This window comes from Aspergillus fumigatus, chromosome 5 (assembly GCF_000002655.1).
Source record: "Aspergillus fumigatus Af293 chromosome 5, whole genome shotgun sequence".
Classification (NCBI taxonomy): Eukaryota; Fungi; Ascomycota; class Eurotiomycetes; order Eurotiales; family Aspergillaceae; genus Aspergillus; species Aspergillus fumigatus.
This window is the reverse complement of record NC_007198.1, coordinates 1,554,924-1,575,910: the sequence shown is the minus strand read 5'-3', so window position 1 is coordinate 1,575,910 and position 20,987 is coordinate 1,554,924. Positions and strand designations below refer to the sequence as shown.

Here is a 20,987-nt window from a genome sequence, read left to right as displayed (position 1 = left end):
GCCCCAGCATTTTCAGAGCATGGAAAACGTCATTACAGGGACAGATGTCAGCATTTAGCTTCATGTTATTAGGTCCCTGTCGTTACCTGTCTGGATTATATCATCATTAATTAAAGTCAAACGAGCAAAGATCTATGGGTTAGCCAGTTTTTACGATGTAGGGACATGTGCCTGGATCATAACAATAAGATTGCCCGCGAATGGCCCCGGCTCAGATGGTCCCAGCACTGCTTATACAAAGCAATACCCCTGTGTCGCACAACTACTCCGTAATATCTGATCTGCGCAATCAACGATGAACAGCCTTTGGCGCGCGGGATTCTCAAACACAAGTCATGCAATCATGGAATTGTATCAATTTGCGGGGTTCTCAAAAAGCAATTACACCTCAGATACCAATGTATCAGATTCCAACAGCAACGGGCGGGACACTTGACACATTCATCGAAGAGAGAAAGAATGAGCAATGCATGGTCAGTCAATCGTAATATTCAACTGGCCACCGCTCATGTCACTGTGAAGACAACGATCTCAACTCGTCAAGGAAAATGGCCAAAGAAAAACGGCTTGGCCGTGGCTGGCATGCATGCTGGATGCGTATGCCTGGCAACAGCTGGCAGAGGAATGGCCGGACAGACTTTCCATCAAAGTACGCAATCTCGGCGGTGAGAGAGCGGGAGAAGGGCAAAAAGCCCTTGAGCTGCAGCCTACGTTAGCCCAAGCTTGACCGCTTCATTCCTGTATGCATGTGTCTCTACGCAGTAAAGTGTAGACTTTTTCTGACCTTGCAGTTGGTGTTGCGTGTTTCTAGATGATGCACCTCCTGTTGTTGCCCTGAGACCGACTCACAAAGTACAGTGTACAGCACAGCAGACTGGACAAATGGCAGAGGGTGCATACAAGAAATCATGGAGGGCATGACATATACCTCCTAATAAGCAGGTACATAGTAGCCTCTGAGTTGCTGAGGAGACTTATCAGTCCAACTTGGTAGCTGCTTCAGGTTGCTTCCCCGATCACCACAATTCCAATTGCGGACATTATCTAGATCAACCGCCCTGGCTGGCATCACGCGATAAGCTCCATCAGGATCAACCATACAAACACCACACCACCTTCTTGTGGTCTGTTTCCCCTGCCACTACCAAATAGAGCTCTTTTATCTGTTGGCTGACGGCACTCTTATGATTCTATGACTTTCCATCACTTTCTATGCTTCCTTACGTATCTGGCAACCTTTACTCAATCCCAATTGGGCAATAGGAGCTTGATGCTTGCCTCTACTTGATCGTTGAGGGTGGTGGCATCAAGTCGTTCATTGAATTCCTTTCTAGCGAGGTGTTTTGATACTCTGCTCACTTTGCCCCCGAGGACATGCCTCTTTGCTAGGGTTTTCCGAGATGGCCAGAGTCCTCCATTGTCTACGCTCAACGTTATAATACGGGACTGTTCCTCCAACATTAGCCGGGGACTGGCAAGCATACCACTCCTCCTTCGCCATAGTTGGCAATTGGCAGTTCCAGTTGCCGTCGATTGACCCAGCCATCCGTGTTTGGGGAGTGATTCAACCCGCAAAGTAAACCCCCGTCGATACCAACCAGGAGAGTAATGCGGCCTACCGTCGATGTCTATCCTGCTCTTTCGGTTGAGCACATCTTCTGGCCTACTCAGCACCTCGGATTGACCGTCAGATTGACAGATTGTGCATGATGGCTGAAATGATGAACGCTTATTCACCACGGCAGCTGCCATTGCATTTACTCCGCGGATATGTATCATTTACGAGCGCTAATCCATTCCATTATGTCTATTGGCAGCGCGGCTGGGCGCTGACCAAGAATAACCCCGGATGGTCCCAATTCAGGACCCATCCGTGGGCTGTAGGTGCTATATACTATCTAATCACATAGGCTTCCTAGTCGCTTCAGGATAATTGTATATACTTATGGGTAAGTATGGTTGGCTGGTCTGGTGAGACAGAACATTCCCCCAATGCAGGGATCTACCAGACATAGATACCTTGTGCATGTATTTCGTACCGAATGCCTTGAACGAAAGTGAGGATAACAGCTGGTCGGAGTCGGAGAATATAGAGAAGACACCGTTTCCTTTCCCCAGATCGATCATATCTCTGGTCAACTGTGTAAAACAATAATATATTAAATTAAACTGATTATCTTCGGGTCGCGTGGCTACCTTCCCATACCAGAATATGAAAAAGAGCCCATAGTGGTGGGCATGATTTTTATGATTCCCGACTAGTCATTGCCCTGTGCACCATGTCCGTAACGCAAGAAGGCAACACAGGAATTTGCTTCTCCTGACGGTTACGAAAGAAAGTCGCATGATCAAGCACTCCCATGTGGTGGAAGAGGATCAAACAATAATGATAATACCAGCCTTCTTTTCTACACTAGCGGCCCCAGAAAAAGGAGCGATGCAGCACCCTGCTGTTGCAAATACTACTAGTCTGTTGGTTACCCCGCACGATCTTCGAGTTACCCCAGTCGATATGGGAATTTCTCAGTCCTATCATCTGGGATGATACCAGGCATTGGGTAATGTTAAAATGGGGTTAGCCTTCTCAATTATGTGATTTGTCCAAACAGGTCCCAGGTCCAAAACTTAATGTATGTAATTCAACTGTGCTTGCTATTCGTACACAGTCCCACTTTCGAAATCTCTCCATCGCTGTATGGGGTAATACGATTATCGGAGATACATCACCTGCAATCTTCTAAAGTTAATTAGGAACATTGCCAGAAGTTGTGCAGACCACGCAGGATCTGGTGTCTATCTACTCCCTAGTGGATCCCATTCCCATGCTCCGGGAACTTTGCTGGATTTTTTCACCGTTCTCTGACTTTCAAGTCTCAATAATCTGTGGACCAGACAGGACTCGTGGATCGAATTGTGGCCTACTGTACAGTGGTTCTCGAAATCGGCTTGACCAACAAACATACGTGTATTATTTCCCTGCTGTATTTGCTGCCTTTGTAAGAACGGAATCTTAATAGAAATGTGCCTAGCTCCACATCTGTGATGCCAGTACTCCGTATAAGATAGTTAATCACGAGTGCATTTGGAATTAGAGAATTAGGTAAGTTAGAAGTCGTGTGTGTGATAAATGCGTATGTACGTATAAATACACCAGTGGCTCCCGGCCCTCTTTTCTGAAAAAGGTATTGGAATTTGGAAGATAGAGAGTGAATGACGATGTTGCGAGAACTATGTGACATCTTGCTTGGATTTTAGTAAATATTATGAAGTGAATAACCATATGTCCTATCTAGGCCACTCTATCTAAAATAGTATGGATAAAGTATCTAGGGGTTGACTATGGAGTATGGAGTCGGAGAGTCGCAGAGGATCGATTTGAGATACTAGCACCCGTCCTGTTTTGCAGCTGATACTGATAGCCGATACTTGTAGAGTCGAAGGCATTCGGCCGGTACTAAAAGGATAGCCATAACAGATTCCCTGTATCCCAGGTAATCCATGTATGATCATAACTAATACCACATCCGCTGGATGTCGGTGCTTGGGGATTAAGTTTAGCTGGTATTGCAAGTGAAGCCAAGGAAGGATAAGCCAATAATTCCGTAGTCAAGTTCAACGTATGAGTTGATATGCGCGAAAGACTTTACCCTGATTACCCCTCCGGCATTGACCATTTGCAGGCAATGGCCACTGGTTGCATCCCATATCTTGACAGTCTGATCAAATGAGGCAGAGGCGATCAGCTTAGAATCATGCGAGAAGAGCACAGAGTTGACCGGCTTACTATGGCCCTCGAACGTCTGCAGGCAAGCGCTCCAGTTATCTTCCACGGCAGGTCTGGGAAGGTACCATTGGGACTGCTCATGTTCAAACAACCGCCGTATCAAACTGGAAGCGGGACTAAATAAGAGCACTGAGTTATATACCTGCAAATGACTCTTCTCTATTGCGAGCTTCCAATAACGAGTAAATCGGTGTGCATCATGCACGAGATTTGATAAATTAGAGTCTTTTAGGCCTTGTTGTCACACTGTTAAGTATTGTCTCACAAAATAATATAACGTTAGCGCTGGAAGCCTTTCCTGAATTAAGTCTTCCAGCTTTGGGATGGAATGAACACCCTGTGGCATATTATCCAGAAGGCTAAGAGCCTTGAGCTAGTAGATGTACTTCTCACATAAGAAGCTGAAGATTTTGGGCCAATTTTAGGGTTGTTCCTCCACTGTGATATGATGAGGATCATGTAAACGATTGACTTAATAGATGCATGAGTACTACACAGCACTTAGTGGATCTGGGTTCAGGGCGCCTGACCTTGTTGATAGGGAAACCTGGATTACGGAGAGAATAAAGATCATGATGCAGAGTCAACTCCATACTGGATAATGATCTTAAAAAAATGGTATGATGAACCGATTCTATTCCCGAAAGAAAGAGTTCCTGAGAGACTATTCCTGTGAGATAGTCCTTGGTTGACACAAAGAATGCAGTCCCCTTATGGATTGTCAAGGAGCCACAAAGTCTTATAGCTTCTTTCAGTGATTTAGCATTATTGGGATACTCTGCTAGGATTTCACGGATAGATGCTAGTTCCTGTAGCATGATAGGATGATAAATGGCTGTTATTAAGCTGAGGATCTCCCTACATGACTCATGCTCTTCTGACTTGCGGATTTCCTGCATCATCTGTTTATACAGAGAGTCAAGCCTAGGAGGAGTATGACGATCACTTTTGCGTGATCTTGTTGGGAAGTTCTGGAAGACCAGCCTGACACTCATCAAGACCGTCAACCATAAAGAAGGCGCTCCTCATGTCTTGATCGTCCAGGATGTTAGGTAAAAGATCTGAGACACAGTGTACCAAGAATTCGTGCCTTCATACTGATCATACCGCTTTCGTATGTGTGAGATAAGCAATGGCTGTTCATCGACAAGCTGACGGATTAGGGAGCGAAGGACAGATGTGGCGTTGTTAATATGTGCATCCGCGTCTTGACAAAAAAGGAACAACAAAAGCTCTGAACTGCTGATCGACTTCCTCAGCTCATCAATGATGCCACAGACTAGCATGCGACACACGTCTTCTAAGAGACCTCCTTTAGTCTGCTGAATCCGTATTCTCGATTTCAGGATCAGTCGGCCATAGGCTCTTAAGACATTGGCGGTCATGATCATCCGTCACATACAAAGTCCTTGCAGTTGAATACATTTTGAAGACGGCTGTTGAGGTTGTTTTGTGAGTACAGAATAGTTTTCTTGCAGACTAGACTGCCAAGACTATGAGTGACAAAGATGATGGGACGAGACGCTGTTATGAAGATCTTGATCTGTTGTTAAGTCGTTCAAGAGGTTTGTGGCATGGTGGTTAAGTGATTTGATCCAGCAACCGACCCTCGCACCACATAGGCATCAAAACTATAAGTGAGTATGCGGGCAGTGCTGAGTTTGGACGGAAGGAGTGCTTTAGGCCATGGATCATACTGGCCCTAAGTAGTCTAAGTGGCGGTTCAGTCACCCGTCAAGCCGTGGACGAAACATATATCGACTGTAGAGTTAGGAGAATCATGCAGAACTTCAACGCCGCTAGGGAAATTGAACGTGAAAGGATCTTCAGCGGATGGCTGCGATGATTTTGGCGGATCGACTCCTTCGCTGGAAGAGACCAGACCTCTTCTCTCTGGTCATCCGAAGACCTCTCTGAGCTTCCTTATAGCAACTTTCTTGTGTCGTTGTATGAAGAGTACCTGTTTGTGCGGACAAGCACTTGAGTATGTGGATTGTGATTTGGAGGAATAGGTAATGAGATGAATGCGTCGCCCCTGGGCGGGGTTCAGCTGAACTGGATGTATTAGTGTATAATAGTAAACAGCCTAACCATGTCACTGTAATGCTGGCGCCAGGATTGCTAGATTACTTGACTGTGGTGTCAGGCGCTTATAAGTGTCCCTCTATGTGATGTGATGTTAAGGGGTTCGGGAATATTATTGACTGGCCTCGTAGGTCCTGATAATCGATGTACACGCCCATCACTACCTGATGCATATTGGCGCTGAATCAGAAATAGAGCACTAGCTTACTGGTGGCGCTGAAACTGGATTGGAACGCTGCGTAATGACTGAAGTTCCCTGGTATTGGCGCATACTGTGAAGATTCATCCCATCGCCTAAACAGTTCAAGTTGAGGATACGCTATCCCTGTCAGGGATATCACGATATCTAAGATGCTTGTGTGGTAGATTGTACAGAGTAGAGCCTTGTTGTTTGTGACAGCAGCTGACCAAGCTGAGTCCTATGATAGCCCAGCCTCTTTAATTCGCCCGCAGATAACAGCGACGGCCAAACAACGGAAGGTTTGGGTGTTCTGCCAGCTGATAATTGGCTCATATGATAGAGACGCAGATATTAGAGAATAAGGTTGGCAGATCAAGGGATAATTGTCATGCAGAGAAGGATGTTGAAGCACATCGCAGCCCTGCCAGACACCAGAACAAAGGGATAAGAAGGATCCCTACATATTTTCCTTTATTAGTGTAGCAACAGGGATTGAAGCGGTGACTGAAGGCAAATTTGTGACACACTTCTCAACCATCATTAGGTCTCCGAGAATCTTACTCTTTATATTAAGCCCTCTTTCGAGTCCAGGATCGAGGTTTTCCCATCCAACACTTACCGCCTAGCCAATGAGTCATAAATCATAATGTCGGCGAGTGGAAAGAAGTCTCCTTCCTTGTCATCAACTGTTTTGATGAGCACATCCAAACCAGTCAATGACCATCTTTTGTACCGCTGTTTGACACTGCTAGCAATTAGGATTCTTAAACATGCTTAACCTCAGGAAGGGAACGTTCTTATGTTAACTAGCAGACTATGTGTTAAATATGGACACCGCGTACATCTATCTGAAGCATCAACAATGCATTTTATATTATAACACACATCTATCTTAGTACCAAAAGTTTTGTGTGCATTTACTCATTCTGGGTGGATGTATATTATAATAGAAAGGATTAAGGGAGACATAATTAGCAGTGGCTGGGTAAAAAGAAGTGAAAATTCAAAGGTGAAACTTCTTTCATAATTAGCAAAAAAGATCTGTGAGATGCGAGACCTGCAACCACCTGAAGGCATGGGGGTTGCTTCTGTTGATAGTAGTACACTTTTTAACTGCTGTATTCCAGGCCCTTCCTTATACTTTAGTCCCTTTAATGATATCTAGGACTTTCATCAGTATTTATGCAGGGGAATGGAATTTGACTTAAGACTTGACCCTAAAATTTAGGACCTCATTAAACAACAGAGCAAGCCTTAGCCTCTGATGTTTACTTATAGTGATCTTAGCAGTCTTAACATTCTTATCTGTAGAGATGATATTATTAGCATTATTAATTAGGAAACTGCTGGTTAGTATCTATCCTACTAGGAATACACTTCTGCCCACTATCAACCTATAGAACTCTTTTTGGGTTAATGAGATTGACAAGTTCCTATAACTAATGCCTGAAGAGCTCGTGATGGAACAGATCTGTTAAAAACATTTTAGAGATGTTTAAGTGACCTAGGTTTATAACTTATATAATTATCTCCTTCCACTCTATCAAGTCATATGTGGGGACTTTCTTATATTAAAGTTGCTCTAGCCATTAAAATGGTGCTAATCCTTTTTTCTGCTAATAATAATTCATCGCTTTGTTAAGCACCTTTTCCTAATTAATAATGCTTATGCCTAATGCCTTAGAATCAACTATAAGCTTATCTAAAGCTCTCTTTACCCAGAAGCCACAGTTCCAGCCTGGTTAGCCTTATTAAATGGGTGTATTCTGCAAAATTTCAGCTAGGCAAGTTCCATCTGTTACTTTTCTAACCTTGATATAAATAAGCAACATGCTAGTGGGAGTAAGGGGCACTTGCACTCCTTAGAGAACTATTCAGAACCTCCCCCTAATCTTGGCCTCTGCTTTGTGTGGTAGTGGATACCTATGCCATCCTCTGTTTTAACTTTTGGCCCTATAATCAAGGCCCAGTAGTATCTGCTCAGAGAGGACATCAGTTTTAGATTATAATAACATAGCCTGGATTAAGTTCTGCATGATCAATTTACATGTCTTCCTTGCCTGGCATTATAGGATTGCCTCCACAAGCATACAGAGCAACATACAGATGATCTTTGTTAGATAGCATTGCGCAGCGACCTTCACAAAAGATAGCTAGTTCTAGTGCTAATTAAACCAGATATCACTCAAATAATGCTTGCTGGGATTGGATTATTTTCTACAGCATTTAGATAAGTAGTCTTCAAAGGTCTTTATATCATTGTATCTCCATAGCTTCCCAATTTATTACCATCAATTATAACCACTGTCTGCGCGATAAGACATAAAGTATGTGGGGTTAAGGCTCAACTTCCAATCCTCATCTCGGCTAAGAATAGAATAAAATCAGTAGGCGCTTAATCTAAGCATCATGCATCATGCTCAGAATATGCGCTCAGCGTGAGCCCCAACCGCATTTTCAATTAGCCGCCTGCCTCACAGTATACCCCTTGTCTGTCCTAGCACCTTCGCCTTTGATTGTCATAATGCTTAGGGCGCTAACTTATTATAGAATCATCAAATTTCCTGCGAAAAGAATTACAATGGTGTTTAGCTACGGAGCATTTCAGCCGCAGGCTGTATTCCAACGGTTGGTGAAACTATAGTTGTTTATTTTTTGAATGGTAGATATAAAAATCACCCGCCGCTAACGAGGATAGAATGTAGATCATCCATACTCCGTACTCCGCTGCTCATATACGTGGATCTTTAAGTTACTCTAACTTTGATTGTATTTTGTAGTTTGCATAATGATGGGTAGGGACAATGAGATGGCCCACCCTGTTATGCATTGTAATTCTGCCGTACTAACAGTGGGCCTCATTTAAGAGTTGAAGGCTCAATAGAATATTCAGACAACGGTCTTGGCAGAGGTTCAGAAAAATAATTATCAGATGTTTGTTGGTCAAACCGATTTCGAGAACGACAGTAAGAGGAAATCTGTTTCGCCAATCCTGCCACGGTGCCATCGGAGGATGTGGTAACTATGGTGTTTCTCCAGTTTCAAGGGATGGGGTTCCCTCTATGCTCTTTGCCTTGAGCAGCCTCTGAAATTGGAAGACAACCTGTCATTGATCATTTCAAGTGGATGGTAAGTAACCATGATCTATCCTGAGGCATTTCTCGCAGCCCAGCGCGTTTGCTTTTAAAAATGCAATCGCTCATCTCCAATTAGATCCTGTAATCCAGGCTCTCTAAGTTCAGCGAAGGTTTCAAGTGCACGTTTGTAATCCTCATTCGAAGTCCAACCATCACGCTCCACAAACCCTCGCAGTGCATCCCAGAAGTCTGCTTGATCATTCCAACCTTCGCCCTCTAGATAGTGTATTTTCATTTCCTCGCGTGTGAAATTAATCGGACAAGCAACCTCATTGTTCATCTCATTCCAATGGCTGTGGTTCGTATATTAGTTGGCACATTGAATCTCGAGTATAGCCAGGGAGAACATACAGCGCAACACGGATGAGGCACTGCCTGAAGGGTCTGGCTTCGTCATCCCTAGGTGTTTGTAGAAAATATAACCATCTCTTTCCTCGTACGCGCGTTAGCCAAGCCAAAGATCTCGTGTAGGACTGGATCTGTCCTCTTTGTGTTGGTTTCATATGCCCAGAGTACAATAGATTTTTCCACTTGAGCTCGAATCAGAGCTCTCTCATCTTCATCCAATATCCTTGTAGTGCTCGGGCAATTCCAGTATAATATCTCCATTGAAGGCTGCTAAAATGGGACGTCGCGCTTGGAGGAAGAGAGGCCCAGCCCAGTTATCCTGCCAGTCCATAAGTCCAGTAACCTTGTTTCCTTCAACAAACAAGTTCGGAGCATGGATATCCCAGTTCCGAATAATAGACCTGTTCTGCTCTTTATTACTCGGCAAAAGATAGTTGGAAACATCCAGAAACTTGTTGTAAAGCTCGATATGGGACTCAGCACAGTTTTGCGAGTAGCACTCTGCTACCATAAACATGCAATACCGCGGCTTTGTGGCCGTTGCAGTCGCATTACGACTGCTCAACGCAATCTCTCACCGAGCTATTGCCTTGAGATAATCTTCGGGGCACTTCCCTGGAACAGGTTTTAGCAAAGGCAACATTACCTGAGGGAATATTTAGTATCTCTCAAAGGCCGCGATCAATTTCCAAATAAGTCTGTCCTTTGTCCGAGAAGTCAATGTTTGGACACTGGTCCTAGCACAAAATGACTCTCCAGTTCCTCCCTCTGTGCATCACTCGCAATTCCAGCCTTTTGGCAACCCAAAAACGCATCGTCCACGAACCAGAGGCTCCCATAAGTAAGCTCCCACATGGTGCTTATTAGAGTCCTTTTCAGTGCTGACTGTATTTCATTCAATCAATCTACAAGGAACATCCAGCGGCCTCTTATGTATTTCCCTTTCAGTAGGGAGTACAATCAGTGCAATCACCAGGGAGCAACCCTACATGAGACTTATCCCCCTGATACTCGGAAGTTGATCGATCCTTGATCCTCGTCTGACGAGTCTAGTACTACTCTCCTGCTCTTCCTGAAAGGAATGATAGCATAATCTGGTCTATTGGTGTAACAGTCCACCCAGTGACAGGCAATAAATATCGACGTGAGTTGGTCTCCATAGCTCACCTCGTGACAGACTGAGACCGTCCATAGTACTGGCCAGGAGCTTCCGTGGCTGTTACACAATAAGCAGTGTATTTGCCGTCAGCAAACGGTTCTCTAGTCAGCTTCAAGAATAACCTTTCACAGGCACACAGGAATACGCATATGTTAATACCTGGATTTGCAAGTGACTCCTCAACAACATTCCACCTAATTCTATCTTCATTTGACGATGTCTCATTAAAAAAGGGGGATTGTGACATATCCTGCACATCACCTATCGAAAATGCGGAGTGCGACTGCGATCATTTCGGTCGGCATCTTCCATCGAGTGTCTTTTTATTGAAACGATTGTAATATGGCAAACATCCACATGTCACTCATCATAAAGGTTCTGGCCTACTTTCCGGCCAGCTTCGTTGAATTGATGATGAATCTTCGGCCATGATGTCTCAGATATACATACTAGAGACCCTCCCAAAACCCGAAATACTCTTTCTGATATCAGTAGTCCAGAGATGTAGATTTGGCCAATGTGATTGGCTTGTCGGCATCGGCTGCACCCACCGCCGAGACGGAGGAAAAAGAACTTCTCCCGCTTTCGGGATGGTGATGGCTAGTATCTTATCCCACGGGTATCAAAACGACGTTGTTTATGATCATCATCATAATCATCAAATAATACAATCACCTATCGGATAAACTGCTCAATGATTTATCAGTGATCCTCAGTAAGAAAAAGGGGTCACCGACTTGGCCAATCATGCAAAATGAGCAAGCGTCCATACGAGGAGTCATTGTTCCAAGGTGGCTCACCACCAGAGTCTATCGATAACAGTCACAATGGCCTGTTGCCCATCAATGATCTCCTGTCACCAGAAACACCCCAGTCTATAAGCGGGTCCGTCAAGAAGCCTAGGAACTTTATTGCCACTGTAGTAAGTTTTTTTTTTTTTTTTTGCCTTGTAATGCCGTCAGGTCCATTGTTGACTTGAGTATAGGCATGTGAGACTTGCCGCCTCAAAAAAACCCGGTGCGATGAGTCGCGCCCAAAATGTGGACTGTGCAAGTCGCTCGGCTTGGAATGCGTCTACAATGAGCGCAAGTCGTCCAAGTAAGTCTGGAGGGATGATAGCGCCTGGCTGGGGCTTCTTGTCGCTGACAATCTTTCCAGACGAGATCAGTCGCTTAGTCTGATCATGAGCACCCTCCATCGCCTGGAGACAAAGCTCGAGCACATCTCTTCGGCAGTTCGTGATAATATGCAACCTCTCCATCAACAGATGCTCCATGCACTTGAGGGCCTGCGAGATGCTGCTACCCCGAAACAGAGTAGCCGCGCCAGTGACAAGCATCCGTCCCTGTCAAACTCGCAGTCGCAGCATCTCACCCCCGAAATGGGGCAGCCGGACGACTTTGTGTTTGATGAGCGGCCCAATACAACCGACTCCAATGGCCATGTGTCGATCTCTTTCAGTCAACATGGCGTGATTCTCTGGCCTGGAGCTCGAGAGATCTTGCCCCGAAAACTTCTCGAAGCCCACGAGCGACTGGGGAGGAACTATGTGATTGACCTGGAGATGAAGCGTCCCCATCTACCTATGTATATATATCCGTATCCCCCGCAGGCCGGTGAGGACTGGCTGGAAACACTGCCGCTTGCTATGATCAAGGGTCTTTCGGACGCATTCTTCGCTACTTTCAATCCGTTCACGCCAATCATGGACAAGACATTCTATTTCGCTTTCACTCTTGGTGCGGCGATTGAAAGCGGGTTCGGCTACACCATTGAAACCTGCCTCGTTCTCAATGTGATGGCCTTGGGCTGTCTGGCTGTCCTGAGCCATCAGGAAGGAAACTATCCTCTGCCAGGCACTCGAAGCAGTCGCTTTGAACCGCCGGAGTGGATGGGGGTAATCCACGAGGAGCCGCCAGGTTTACGGTTCTTCAATGAAGCCCGGAGACGGATTGGCTTCCTGATGTGCGACAATGACATTCAAAGCTGTCAATTTTACCTCTTGTCCTAGTAAGAGCTTCGTTTCTTCGGGAGATGAGCGCCTGCTGACCTGATATCGAAGCGTATACTACAGCCAGATCCTTCGTCCCATGGATTCTTGGGCTATGATTCACCGCGCTGCTACGTGTTGTTTGTCAATGCTAACAAAGTGAGTGTTTGACTTGCCTTCCGGGCATGCAATGCTTTCAGCCACTAACAATCGAAGTCATGATGTCAATTTCGATGAGTGGGAAGGAGACATGAAATCGCGGGTCTACTGGAACACTCTCATGAACGAAACCATCCTTGTACAGGAGCTGCATCTTCCACCCAGTGGCCTTTCACGTCTCGAGGAACTCGTCCCTATCCCTAAATTTATTGGTTTCGAATCTGTCGACTTCGTGCCAGCTCGCTTCTCTTCCTCTTCGGACGAAATCGACGAATCCTTCTTCCAGTACCATTTCCTCGCGCAGGTCGCCCACCGTATCATCCTCACCCGCATCCGCCGTTCACTGTACTTCTACTGTGAGTCTTCGCCTCTGGCCCCGTTCCTCCTGCGCTGCCTAAGACCTCTAACATTAGCCTCAGCCGATTCGGGAACCTTCCCCCTCCCGGCCGTCAACGACGAACTTCGCCACCAACTCGAGCAATGGCGCATCAATCTCCCTCCCGCGCTGCAATTCTCCGACTCTCAACCCAGTACCCCGATGGACCCAAACCCTTCCCCGGCTCCGGTGTCCCCTCTCCCCATTGATCCGAACCGGCCCCTCTCTCCCGCCATAGCAGTCACAGAGGCAATGCTACGCGGCCGCTACATGATCGCCAATTTCCACATCGGCCGGCCGTACCTGTACAAAGCGCTCCGGATCCCGCAACGCGTAACGGACCACGATCTTGAGCAAATGCGCAACGGCCTCCGCCACGCAATGGACTGGCCCCCGGTTGGCGGCATCTTCCGCAAAATGAAAAGCTGCATCCCGATCAAGTTCGCTTTCTGCTCCCAGTAAGCTTACCCTCCTGCCTCGCCTTGTCAGAAACTGCGCCGCACTGCATATATTGATACACCGTCAACAGATTCTTCGGCCAAGTCCTTCTCTTCTACTGTATCTCCCACCACCCCGATCCTCGCCTCCGCAAGACCCTCCCCGTCGGCTGGGAACGCTGGACCGACGAGATACTGCGGTTTTTGGAGGACTGCGCGCCCTTTAGTCCTGCCGTCTCGAAGGATCTGGAACTCCTGCAATTGTTACGATGAGTATTTTTGGGTGCATATCCATGTATATGGCTTTTGTCACGATTGCTGCTTTTGGGGCGGTATCTCTGTTCTGTCGTACCTTGTTTTATTTCGCTTTGTTTGAGATATCCTAACGCTTGCATGATAGTTCTACCCCAGTTTAATTAGTTAGACCTTGACGGTCGTTCTTGTCTATGAGCGCGGCAGATATATGCTGTCTTTCGCGACGGCGAGCACGTAACAGGCTACTTCATACATCATCTTCGATCCATTTACAAATTATAGATACACCGTCTCAAATATAGGCGGATCCTTCTCTTACCTATACATCATGCTGAACGCTCAATCCAAGAGTATGCAACTAATAGGGAATCAATCGGCATACGCTGAGGAAGAAAATACAAGAAAAGAAAACAACAGGTCAAGAGGCCTCGAATCTCAGGTAGTCTCAAGATAAATCACAAAGCCCATTCGTCAATGTCGGCATCAGTGATGAATGGCTTGTCAATTTGTTTGATCGCATGGTCACCGCAGAGGATACTGTAGACGAATTAGTCGGGTTTATTGCATTTATTACATTTGGTGAGAAGAACTTACCACGCCTCAGCAACCAGACCGTCTAATTCCTTCACGATCTCCTCCCTCCGAGAGGCTGATACATCGGCTTTATTCAGTTGCGCCTGCAGATCACGAATGTACTTCTTCTTCCCGCCTGCACCTTCAAGTACCTCCTTGCCCAAACAGTCGCTGTGGAATGCATGTTGGCACGGAAAGACAAAGAACTGGCGGCTAAGCAACGGTAAAGAGCAAGTCCAGCATTTCTCCCCCGGCTCCACAATGGCATAACGCATATCCAATGCCGCAATCTCGGATCGAATTTGTCGTGCAGTCTGGGCCGAATTGTCCATCTCCTGGCGCAATGCGTCGATGTGCCGCGAGTAGTCCTCCAGAGCACTGCAAATCTCGTCTTTGAAGTCGTCAATGACGACAAAGTCGGGAAAGAACGGAATCAGATCCTCAATACGCAACAGCTCGCATCGGCGCAGAAACTCGATGGCGTCTTTGATTCCGGTGCCTGGCTGCCGGATCTTCTTCTCCGCTACAAGCAGCCACAATTTCTTGCGGAGCTTGTCATTCCCTTCTGGTCTGTCCGCGACGATCGCGGCTAGTTCAATATCTTCATGCTGCAGAGCCAGCTCAACGGCCTGAAGATACTGCCCCATCGCACTATATATATGGATGCATGATTGAACACGTTCGTGTTGAATGCATAACCGCAGCGCAAAGTCGGCATCGTAGGGAGGAGGCGAAGACGGCTGAGATTGAAGGTATGTGAGAAGGCCGGCTTCCGAAGGTGAAGGGCTCGAGGCGTGGATTGAAATTAGTGTGTTATGTACTGCAGCCGATGGCTTCGGGTGATTGACAACGATAAAGTTGAGGTATCGCACAGCCTGATTCTGGCTGAGAGGGACATTCACAGTCTTATTATAATTGAGAAGCGCAGGAATAAGTCTCTCGGGCTCCAGGTTTGTCTGCCGCATCAGGATATCCACTAACCCGGTCGCGGCATGGGTCATCAGCACGCTGCTATACTTGTAGAAAACATCGGGGTCCGTCTGTTTTTGTAGGACATTGAGTGCTTCTGACCACTTTTCTCGTTGTATCCAATACGACAGGACGTAATTGTAGTCATTAGTCGCCGTCGCAAAAAAGAGCAGCTCCTCTTCTCGGCCATGGCTACTGATAATGTCGTACGCTGTCTTCTTGTCCAAGTCGGTTTTGTACTTGTTCACAAACTCTTGGAACTCGGCCCGAACATTGCTCAGCTCATCTTTGATATCCTCAGTGCTGGCTCCCTCCGCTAACTCAGCCTTGGTGGCTATGTTATCATCCAGAGCGTTCAACTTCGACATGAAGACCTCTACCAGCCAGCTCGCAACCATAATTCTTTGCATGGTAGATGACTTCTTGTATGTCGATAGCTGGGTAAGGAGATACTTCCGCAAAGCGTCATGCTCGTTACGATTGATCAGAGTCAGACAGACCTCCTCAAACCCCTTGCTACTTTTACCCCAAACCTTGGCCGCTTCTAGGTAACGGCCCTTGCTGGCTAGGAAGTCACCAGAAGCAGTAGCCACAGCATCCTTCTGCGCGCTACCGCGGGCATATTCGAGTGCCTGGTCAAACATCTGCTTCTGCAGGAAGACTTTCCACACATCCCGGTCCTCGTCCTCGGCGACAATTTCGAAAATTTCTTGGCTGGTAAACAGCCAATACGTGTGCTGCATCGAGTCTGTCAGAAGCCCTAACGTACTCTGTCCAGGCTCGAGCACTGCTTGCTCATAGATGATCTCATCGCTCATGCGGTTGACAGCAACGATTTTCCCTTCGACAAGGGCTAGAATGTGCCACTGTGACAGTGTCATAGCAGTGATAGGATCTTGGATTAGCTTCTTGCCTCCCCGAGCTGACTCTGTTGGGGGGAACATGGAACGCGGTAGCATCCTGGCGCCTTCAAAGGGCCCTTTCTCTTTCCCTGAAGCAAATGGCAATTGGCCATGGTAGATACCTTGCGAACTGAGCCAGGCGAACTCTTTCTCAGCGTAACTATCCACATTGTGTCCATCTACCGCGGTGGCGGAGATCACCAGCGTCGACGGTGCGGCGCCAGATGGTTTCTGAATCTCATACAACACTGGCGCCTCCCGTTGAAAAAGTTCGGCATATATACCTTGGCTTCCTTGTCTCCCTGCCCGCCCCTGAAAACATATTAGCTTGCCATGTGTCGCGATCAGCACCCGTCTCTGCTCGGGCGTCGTAGGCACCAGTTCCGTCCAAATCCCAGTCACAGGTGATCCCTCCAAAGCTTTGTAGACTGAGTGGGCGTACTTTTCCTCGCGCCGATAGAACTCCGTGGACGGTTCGATGTAGGTCTCCCAAATCTGACCATCTGTAGCGCCTAAGAGGATCTCCCTTGTCGAAGCCGTTGGTAGTGACGGGCTCCAGGCAACACTCTCGATCGAAACGCCCTTTAAACGCGACAGCGACTTGGGATGCCTAGACTGAGTATGAAGGTAGTAGTTCTCGCCAAGGGTCGTAGTAATGATCAAATGTGATGCAGTAGGGTCAAGAAACATTCGACGAATCACTCCGACTTCCGAGGATTTCTTTGGAAGATCAATATCTAGTTCAAAACACCTTAGCATTGCCACGAGGATGGCGGGACGGAGCGCGTGAGCTCAAGAGGAAATCAGTTACCGTCAATGTCCTCAGGAGTATCTAGATCTATACGAAGGATGCGATTCGTCGACAAGGCCAGAATGAGCACATTGTTAGCAACTTGGGCGGCGACGAAATCCGCAGCTAATGGGAACTGCAGCTGAACACGTCGGACATCAAACATGGAGAGTGAGGCATCCGGAGCTTCGGCCAAGTTGCTGGGAGCAACATAACCGCTGGATGCATTCAGCACCATGATGCGCCGTTTGGGAAGACAGAAGGAAGACCTTTTAAATCATAGCGAGGCTTCGACGAGCCTAGCAGGTAAGAAGGAGCACTGGTTAATTGTTGTCGATACTTGATCATCTATGTAGGTATGAATGAATGATAACCTAGCTGGGGTGGGCGTGGCGGAGGCGGAGTGCCTGATGCCCCAGGCAGAAACTTATATGCTCAAGGGTTCTGTACAAAAGTTCATGAACCCAACTACATTTATTTTACGGGAGTCTATGTTTCGAATAGTGGATCTTCTCTTCATCTATCTCGATCAGTGTGACATGTACTCTATGGACATACAGGAAGATAAAACGAAAACAGCGAATGCGCTCTTGCTAAGACGGGCATCATAAATCATAGCTGGGTATCAAATGCCTTTCCCTCTAGGCTTCCAAGCAAAACTAGTAGCAAAGAGTAGGTGCGATGAATGAAAAAGTGTCACATAACTATGCACTCCCGTTCCAGCTTTCTTCCAAATCTTTCTCGCGACCGATCCTTCGCTTTGCCTTTAAGGCGCTCGCGATCCTTGGAGCGTCTGGGGCTCTTTTCTTTGCTCTCCCTACTGATTCCCGCGGACATCTCTCCAGTTTGACCGGCCAAGTCATTGTCCACAGCAAAATCATCGACGTCATCTTCCGCAGAACCGTCACCAGTGAACTTTTCTTTGCTGCGGCGTGACGTGAAGCGAGAGAATGTTGCACTGATTCTGTTTTCGCTAGTTTGACTCCCAGCACGGCTGGTAGGTTTACTTCTGGCTGATCTGGACTCGCGTCTGGAGTTCGAGAAGGCATCTTTGTCCTCTAATTCCTTTGGCAGGATCCGTGGCGACTTTGAAGAGACAGGATGCACTTGGAGATTATTGGTTGAATCGCCGTGATTCGAAAAGGCTGCGCTTTGTTGCCTTCCATTCACATCCGCCAGTCCAATTGCAGGGTCTTCTGACGTGGTAATTTCGACACTTGGCCGGCCAGAAACATATCCTGATGGAAGTTCAAAATCAGTGTTATCTGTCGTCAATGTCTGGAGCTTCCGTACAATCCCCGCGGCATCTAGTTCACCGATATCTTCCGATGTATCGGAGGAAGAAACTTTGGTCGCCAGATTTGCTTCTGCTGCATCCTCATTTATGGGCAGTATCTGATAAAACAGGAGATATGGAGACTCGAGTTTCAGCGCTTGCTCAATGTCGACGAGGGTAACGCGTTCCTCTGCCAGGTCATCGAAGCGCATCCAGTATCTAGGACCGTCTGAGGCCGGCTCCAATCCGTGAGAGCTCGCAGGAAGTGCGCCAGCGCTAGTGCCTCTGACAATAGCAATGTAATGCCCTGAGTCAACCGAGTTACCTCGATGGCAAACCAGCGCTTGCAAAGACAGCTTGAAGTTTCCATAAATGGGACCGTCTGCGTCCATATTGTCGTCTTGAATGAAGTGGGGAAGGCCGATTTCCGTGGGTATATCGACGTATGTGCTGAGTCTGACAGCTTTCCCATTCGGAAGCATGGAATAACGCTTCAGGCACATGCCTAGGATTGGTCTCTTCGACGAAAAGTGCGCCGCGACCTGGGCATCGCTCGTTGGGGTGTTATCTGTGTACCAAGCTATGGAAGCTGGAATCAGAATCCTTTCTTTTCTCTCATGCTAGGGATCGAATGCACCTACGTATCAGACTGAAGAATTGCCACGCGGGCATCATCACTTCCTTCCTGTAAGACCCTCTTCCCGAGTGACTCTTCGTGGTAAAGCGCCCGTCAGCGTTTGCTCCGTCTTCTGAGTCAGGTACGAATCGTTCTTGAACGATGCTAGTCCGCCGCATGTGGGCGCCTCGAGGCGTGTTTGAGCCACTTACTTCTGACTGGGTTATTATGGGCGTTAATAGCGCTGAGTCGTCGGATCGCAATGGAGTCAACTGAGTTGGAGAAGCCGCAGGAGACGGGGTGACCTCAACAGTCTCGATATGTGATATAAAGCCTTTGGACGTGGAATCGAAGGATCTGGTTGAGCCGACAGTATTGCGTCGCTCAAGGTGGCGCTTAACCTCAATCCTATTGTTGAAATACGATTCCAGACAGTCCTCCAGTGTCACTGTCTTCCCATCGACAGGCTCAGGAATCGCGACCTCCAGCAATCTCTCATTGACAAATTTGTGGTCGCTGCTCACATCCTCCTTTCCAGTGTGATAGATATCCATCTTTAACGTGAGTAGAGGCAGCTCTAACTTTTCTGTAATGAATGTAAAGGCTTCGGAAGTATCTTGCTGGCGAAGCTCAGCTGCATCTTCCCAGCCACATTCAGCGAGTGCATCCTGCAAATGCTTGGTCTTTTGCCCAATGATATCAGTATTTCCAATTTAGAAAAAGGCAACTGAGGCGGAAACGCACAATATCTGTTGTTATGAGCTTTCCTGAGCGCAGCATGTTAACCCAGAGTCTTAGCAATATTGAGAGCTTGCGACGAGGCTCGTCGTTAAACGACTTGTAAAGGATTGCTTCGAAGGAATCTAAACGAGCAAACATCGCGAACAATAATGCGTCCAGGTAGCAGGTAACCCCCTGTCGGTTGACTGCTCCAAGTAGCTTTGTACTCGGAGTGTACGGTCTGATTATACCCTCAATTGAATCCTCCAAGATGAGGAGCAGATCAAATGCTTTCTCTATGTCTCCCTGAGCGGACTGGAGCGCATACTCAAAATGCTCTTCCTTCAAGCCAGTATAGCCAAGTTGTGCGATGCGGCGCCCCAGTATCTTCAGCTATGGAAGTTGTGAATACCTCACACAGGGCTTAGCCAGGGCAATTTCCTCCTTACCTTCCTCTGCTCTTCTTGGTCTGGCTCTGGCCCGCGGTCGGATGCGAAAAATCCGCTGAAAAGAGGACGGGATAGTATCGTCGAGGCCTTGAAAGATAAACGCATTAACATTCATAGATCCTGGTGAAAGCTGCTCCCTCATACCATACCTCATCCTTGTTCTGTTTTGCATTTCTATTATTTCGCTCGCGCCGGGTAAGGAATCGATGAATGCCACTCATGTCTTAAGGCTTAGGGCGAATAACACTAAGCGCATTCGAAGGAAGGCAATAAGCGTCTTCAAGTGATAAGGAGACAGGTGCGTTGTACAAGGTTCTGAGTAGGAGCCGACATGAGGAAGAATGGGGGTATGTATAGTGACAACAGACGTGGGCTCAGGCTCCAATATTCTTGTCAAGTAGAGGAATGATTTCTGCAGTTGAGTCAGTGAGCATATCAGGTGTTTAGCTCTTCTGACAAGACTTCGTGGCACTAGAAGCAGTACTGTTTTTGTTCATGGGTCACACAGAAGATAAGATCGAGATGATCTGGAAGTGACATATGATAAATCGTAAAATGCTACATATGCAACAAGGAACAAGCCATAAGAATGATTCCGGAACAGAAGTAGTGGATACCTCTTGAAATGTATATCTAGCTTGCTATCTTTTGGTGGGGTGATGAAGCTGATCACATGTGGAACCTCTTGTTATGCGGAGTGAGCTCTGTTGCCTTGCGTGGATGCCAGATCGTTTAGGCAAAAACCCCTGCCCCTGCACGTGACCATCTGAGACCGGCCCGG

The 20,987-nt window shown here is 47.1% G+C and overlaps 3 protein-coding genes across 3 annotated transcripts; 1 reads left to right on the top strand and 2 right to left on the bottom strand.

The window, feature by feature from the left end:
- The first annotated feature begins 11,306 nt into the window (after positions 1-11,306).
- AFUA_5G06460 (uncharacterized protein) lies at positions 11,307-14,168 on the top strand. The gene is made up of 7 exons (XM_077804770.1): positions 11,307-11,616; positions 11,680-11,792; positions 11,853-12,704; positions 12,757-12,843; positions 12,901-13,199; positions 13,263-13,677; positions 13,749-14,168. The coding sequence occupies exons 1-7, from the start codon at positions 11,449-11,451 to the stop codon at positions 13,927-13,929; spliced, it is 2,115 nt and encodes a 704-aa protein (XP_077660908.1). The 5' UTR covers positions 11,307-11,448; the 3' UTR covers positions 13,930-14,168.
- Positions 14,169-14,366: 198 nt separating this feature from the next.
- On the bottom strand, positions 14,367-17,557 carry AFUA_5G06450 (vacuolar protein sorting protein DigA; the record flags this gene model as incomplete). Its single annotated transcript, XM_748895.2, has 4 exons — positions 17,415-17,557; positions 17,167-17,363; positions 14,506-17,092; positions 14,367-14,448 (listed from the first exon to the last, which is right to left on the bottom strand). Exons 2-4 carry the CDS (start codon positions 17,309-17,311, stop codon positions 14,367-14,369), a joined length of 2,814 nt encoding a protein of 937 aa, XP_753988.2. The 5' UTR covers positions 17,312-17,363; positions 17,415-17,557.
- Positions 17,558-17,635: 78 nt separating this feature from the next.
- AFUA_5G06440 (ubiquitin C-terminal hydrolase family protein) lies at positions 17,636-20,979 on the bottom strand. Its single transcript, XM_748896.3, has 5 exons — positions 20,356-20,979; positions 20,207-20,293; positions 19,782-20,150; positions 19,063-19,720; positions 17,636-19,001 (listed from the first exon to the last, which is right to left on the bottom strand). The coding sequence occupies exons 1-5, from the start codon at positions 20,425-20,427 to the stop codon at positions 17,842-17,844; spliced, it is 2,346 nt and encodes a 781-aa protein (XP_753989.2). The 5' UTR covers positions 20,428-20,979; the 3' UTR covers positions 17,636-17,841.
- Between the last annotated feature and the right edge of the window lie 8 nt (positions 20,980-20,987).

Excerpts from the sequence above, each read along its gene's own strand:
- AFUA_5G06460 (XM_077804770.1), top strand. The coding sequence starts at position 11,449 with ATGAGCAAGCGTCCATACGAGGAGTCATTGTTCCAAGGTGGCTCACCA. Across the intron at positions 13,200-13,262 it reads CCGTTCACTGTACTTCTACT|CCGATTCGGGAACCTTCCCC; the intron begins GTGAGTCTTCGC and ends CATTAGCCTCAG. Across the intron at positions 13,678-13,748 it reads AAGTTCGCTTTCTGCTCCCA|ATTCTTCGGCCAAGTCCTTC; the intron begins GTAAGCTTACCC and ends CACCGTCAACAG.
- AFUA_5G06440 (XM_748896.3), bottom strand. The coding sequence starts at position 20,427 with ATGAGTGGCATTCATCGATTCCTTACCCGGCGCGAGCGAAATAATAGA. Across the intron at positions 20,294-20,355 it reads CAAAACAGAACAAGGATGAG|GCCTCGACGATACTATCCCG; the intron begins GTATGGTATGAG and ends TTATCTTTCAAG. Across the intron at positions 20,151-20,206 it reads ACCAAGAAGAGCAGAGGAAG|CTGAAGATACTGGGGCGCCG; the intron begins GTAAGGAGGAAA and ends CAACTTCCATAG.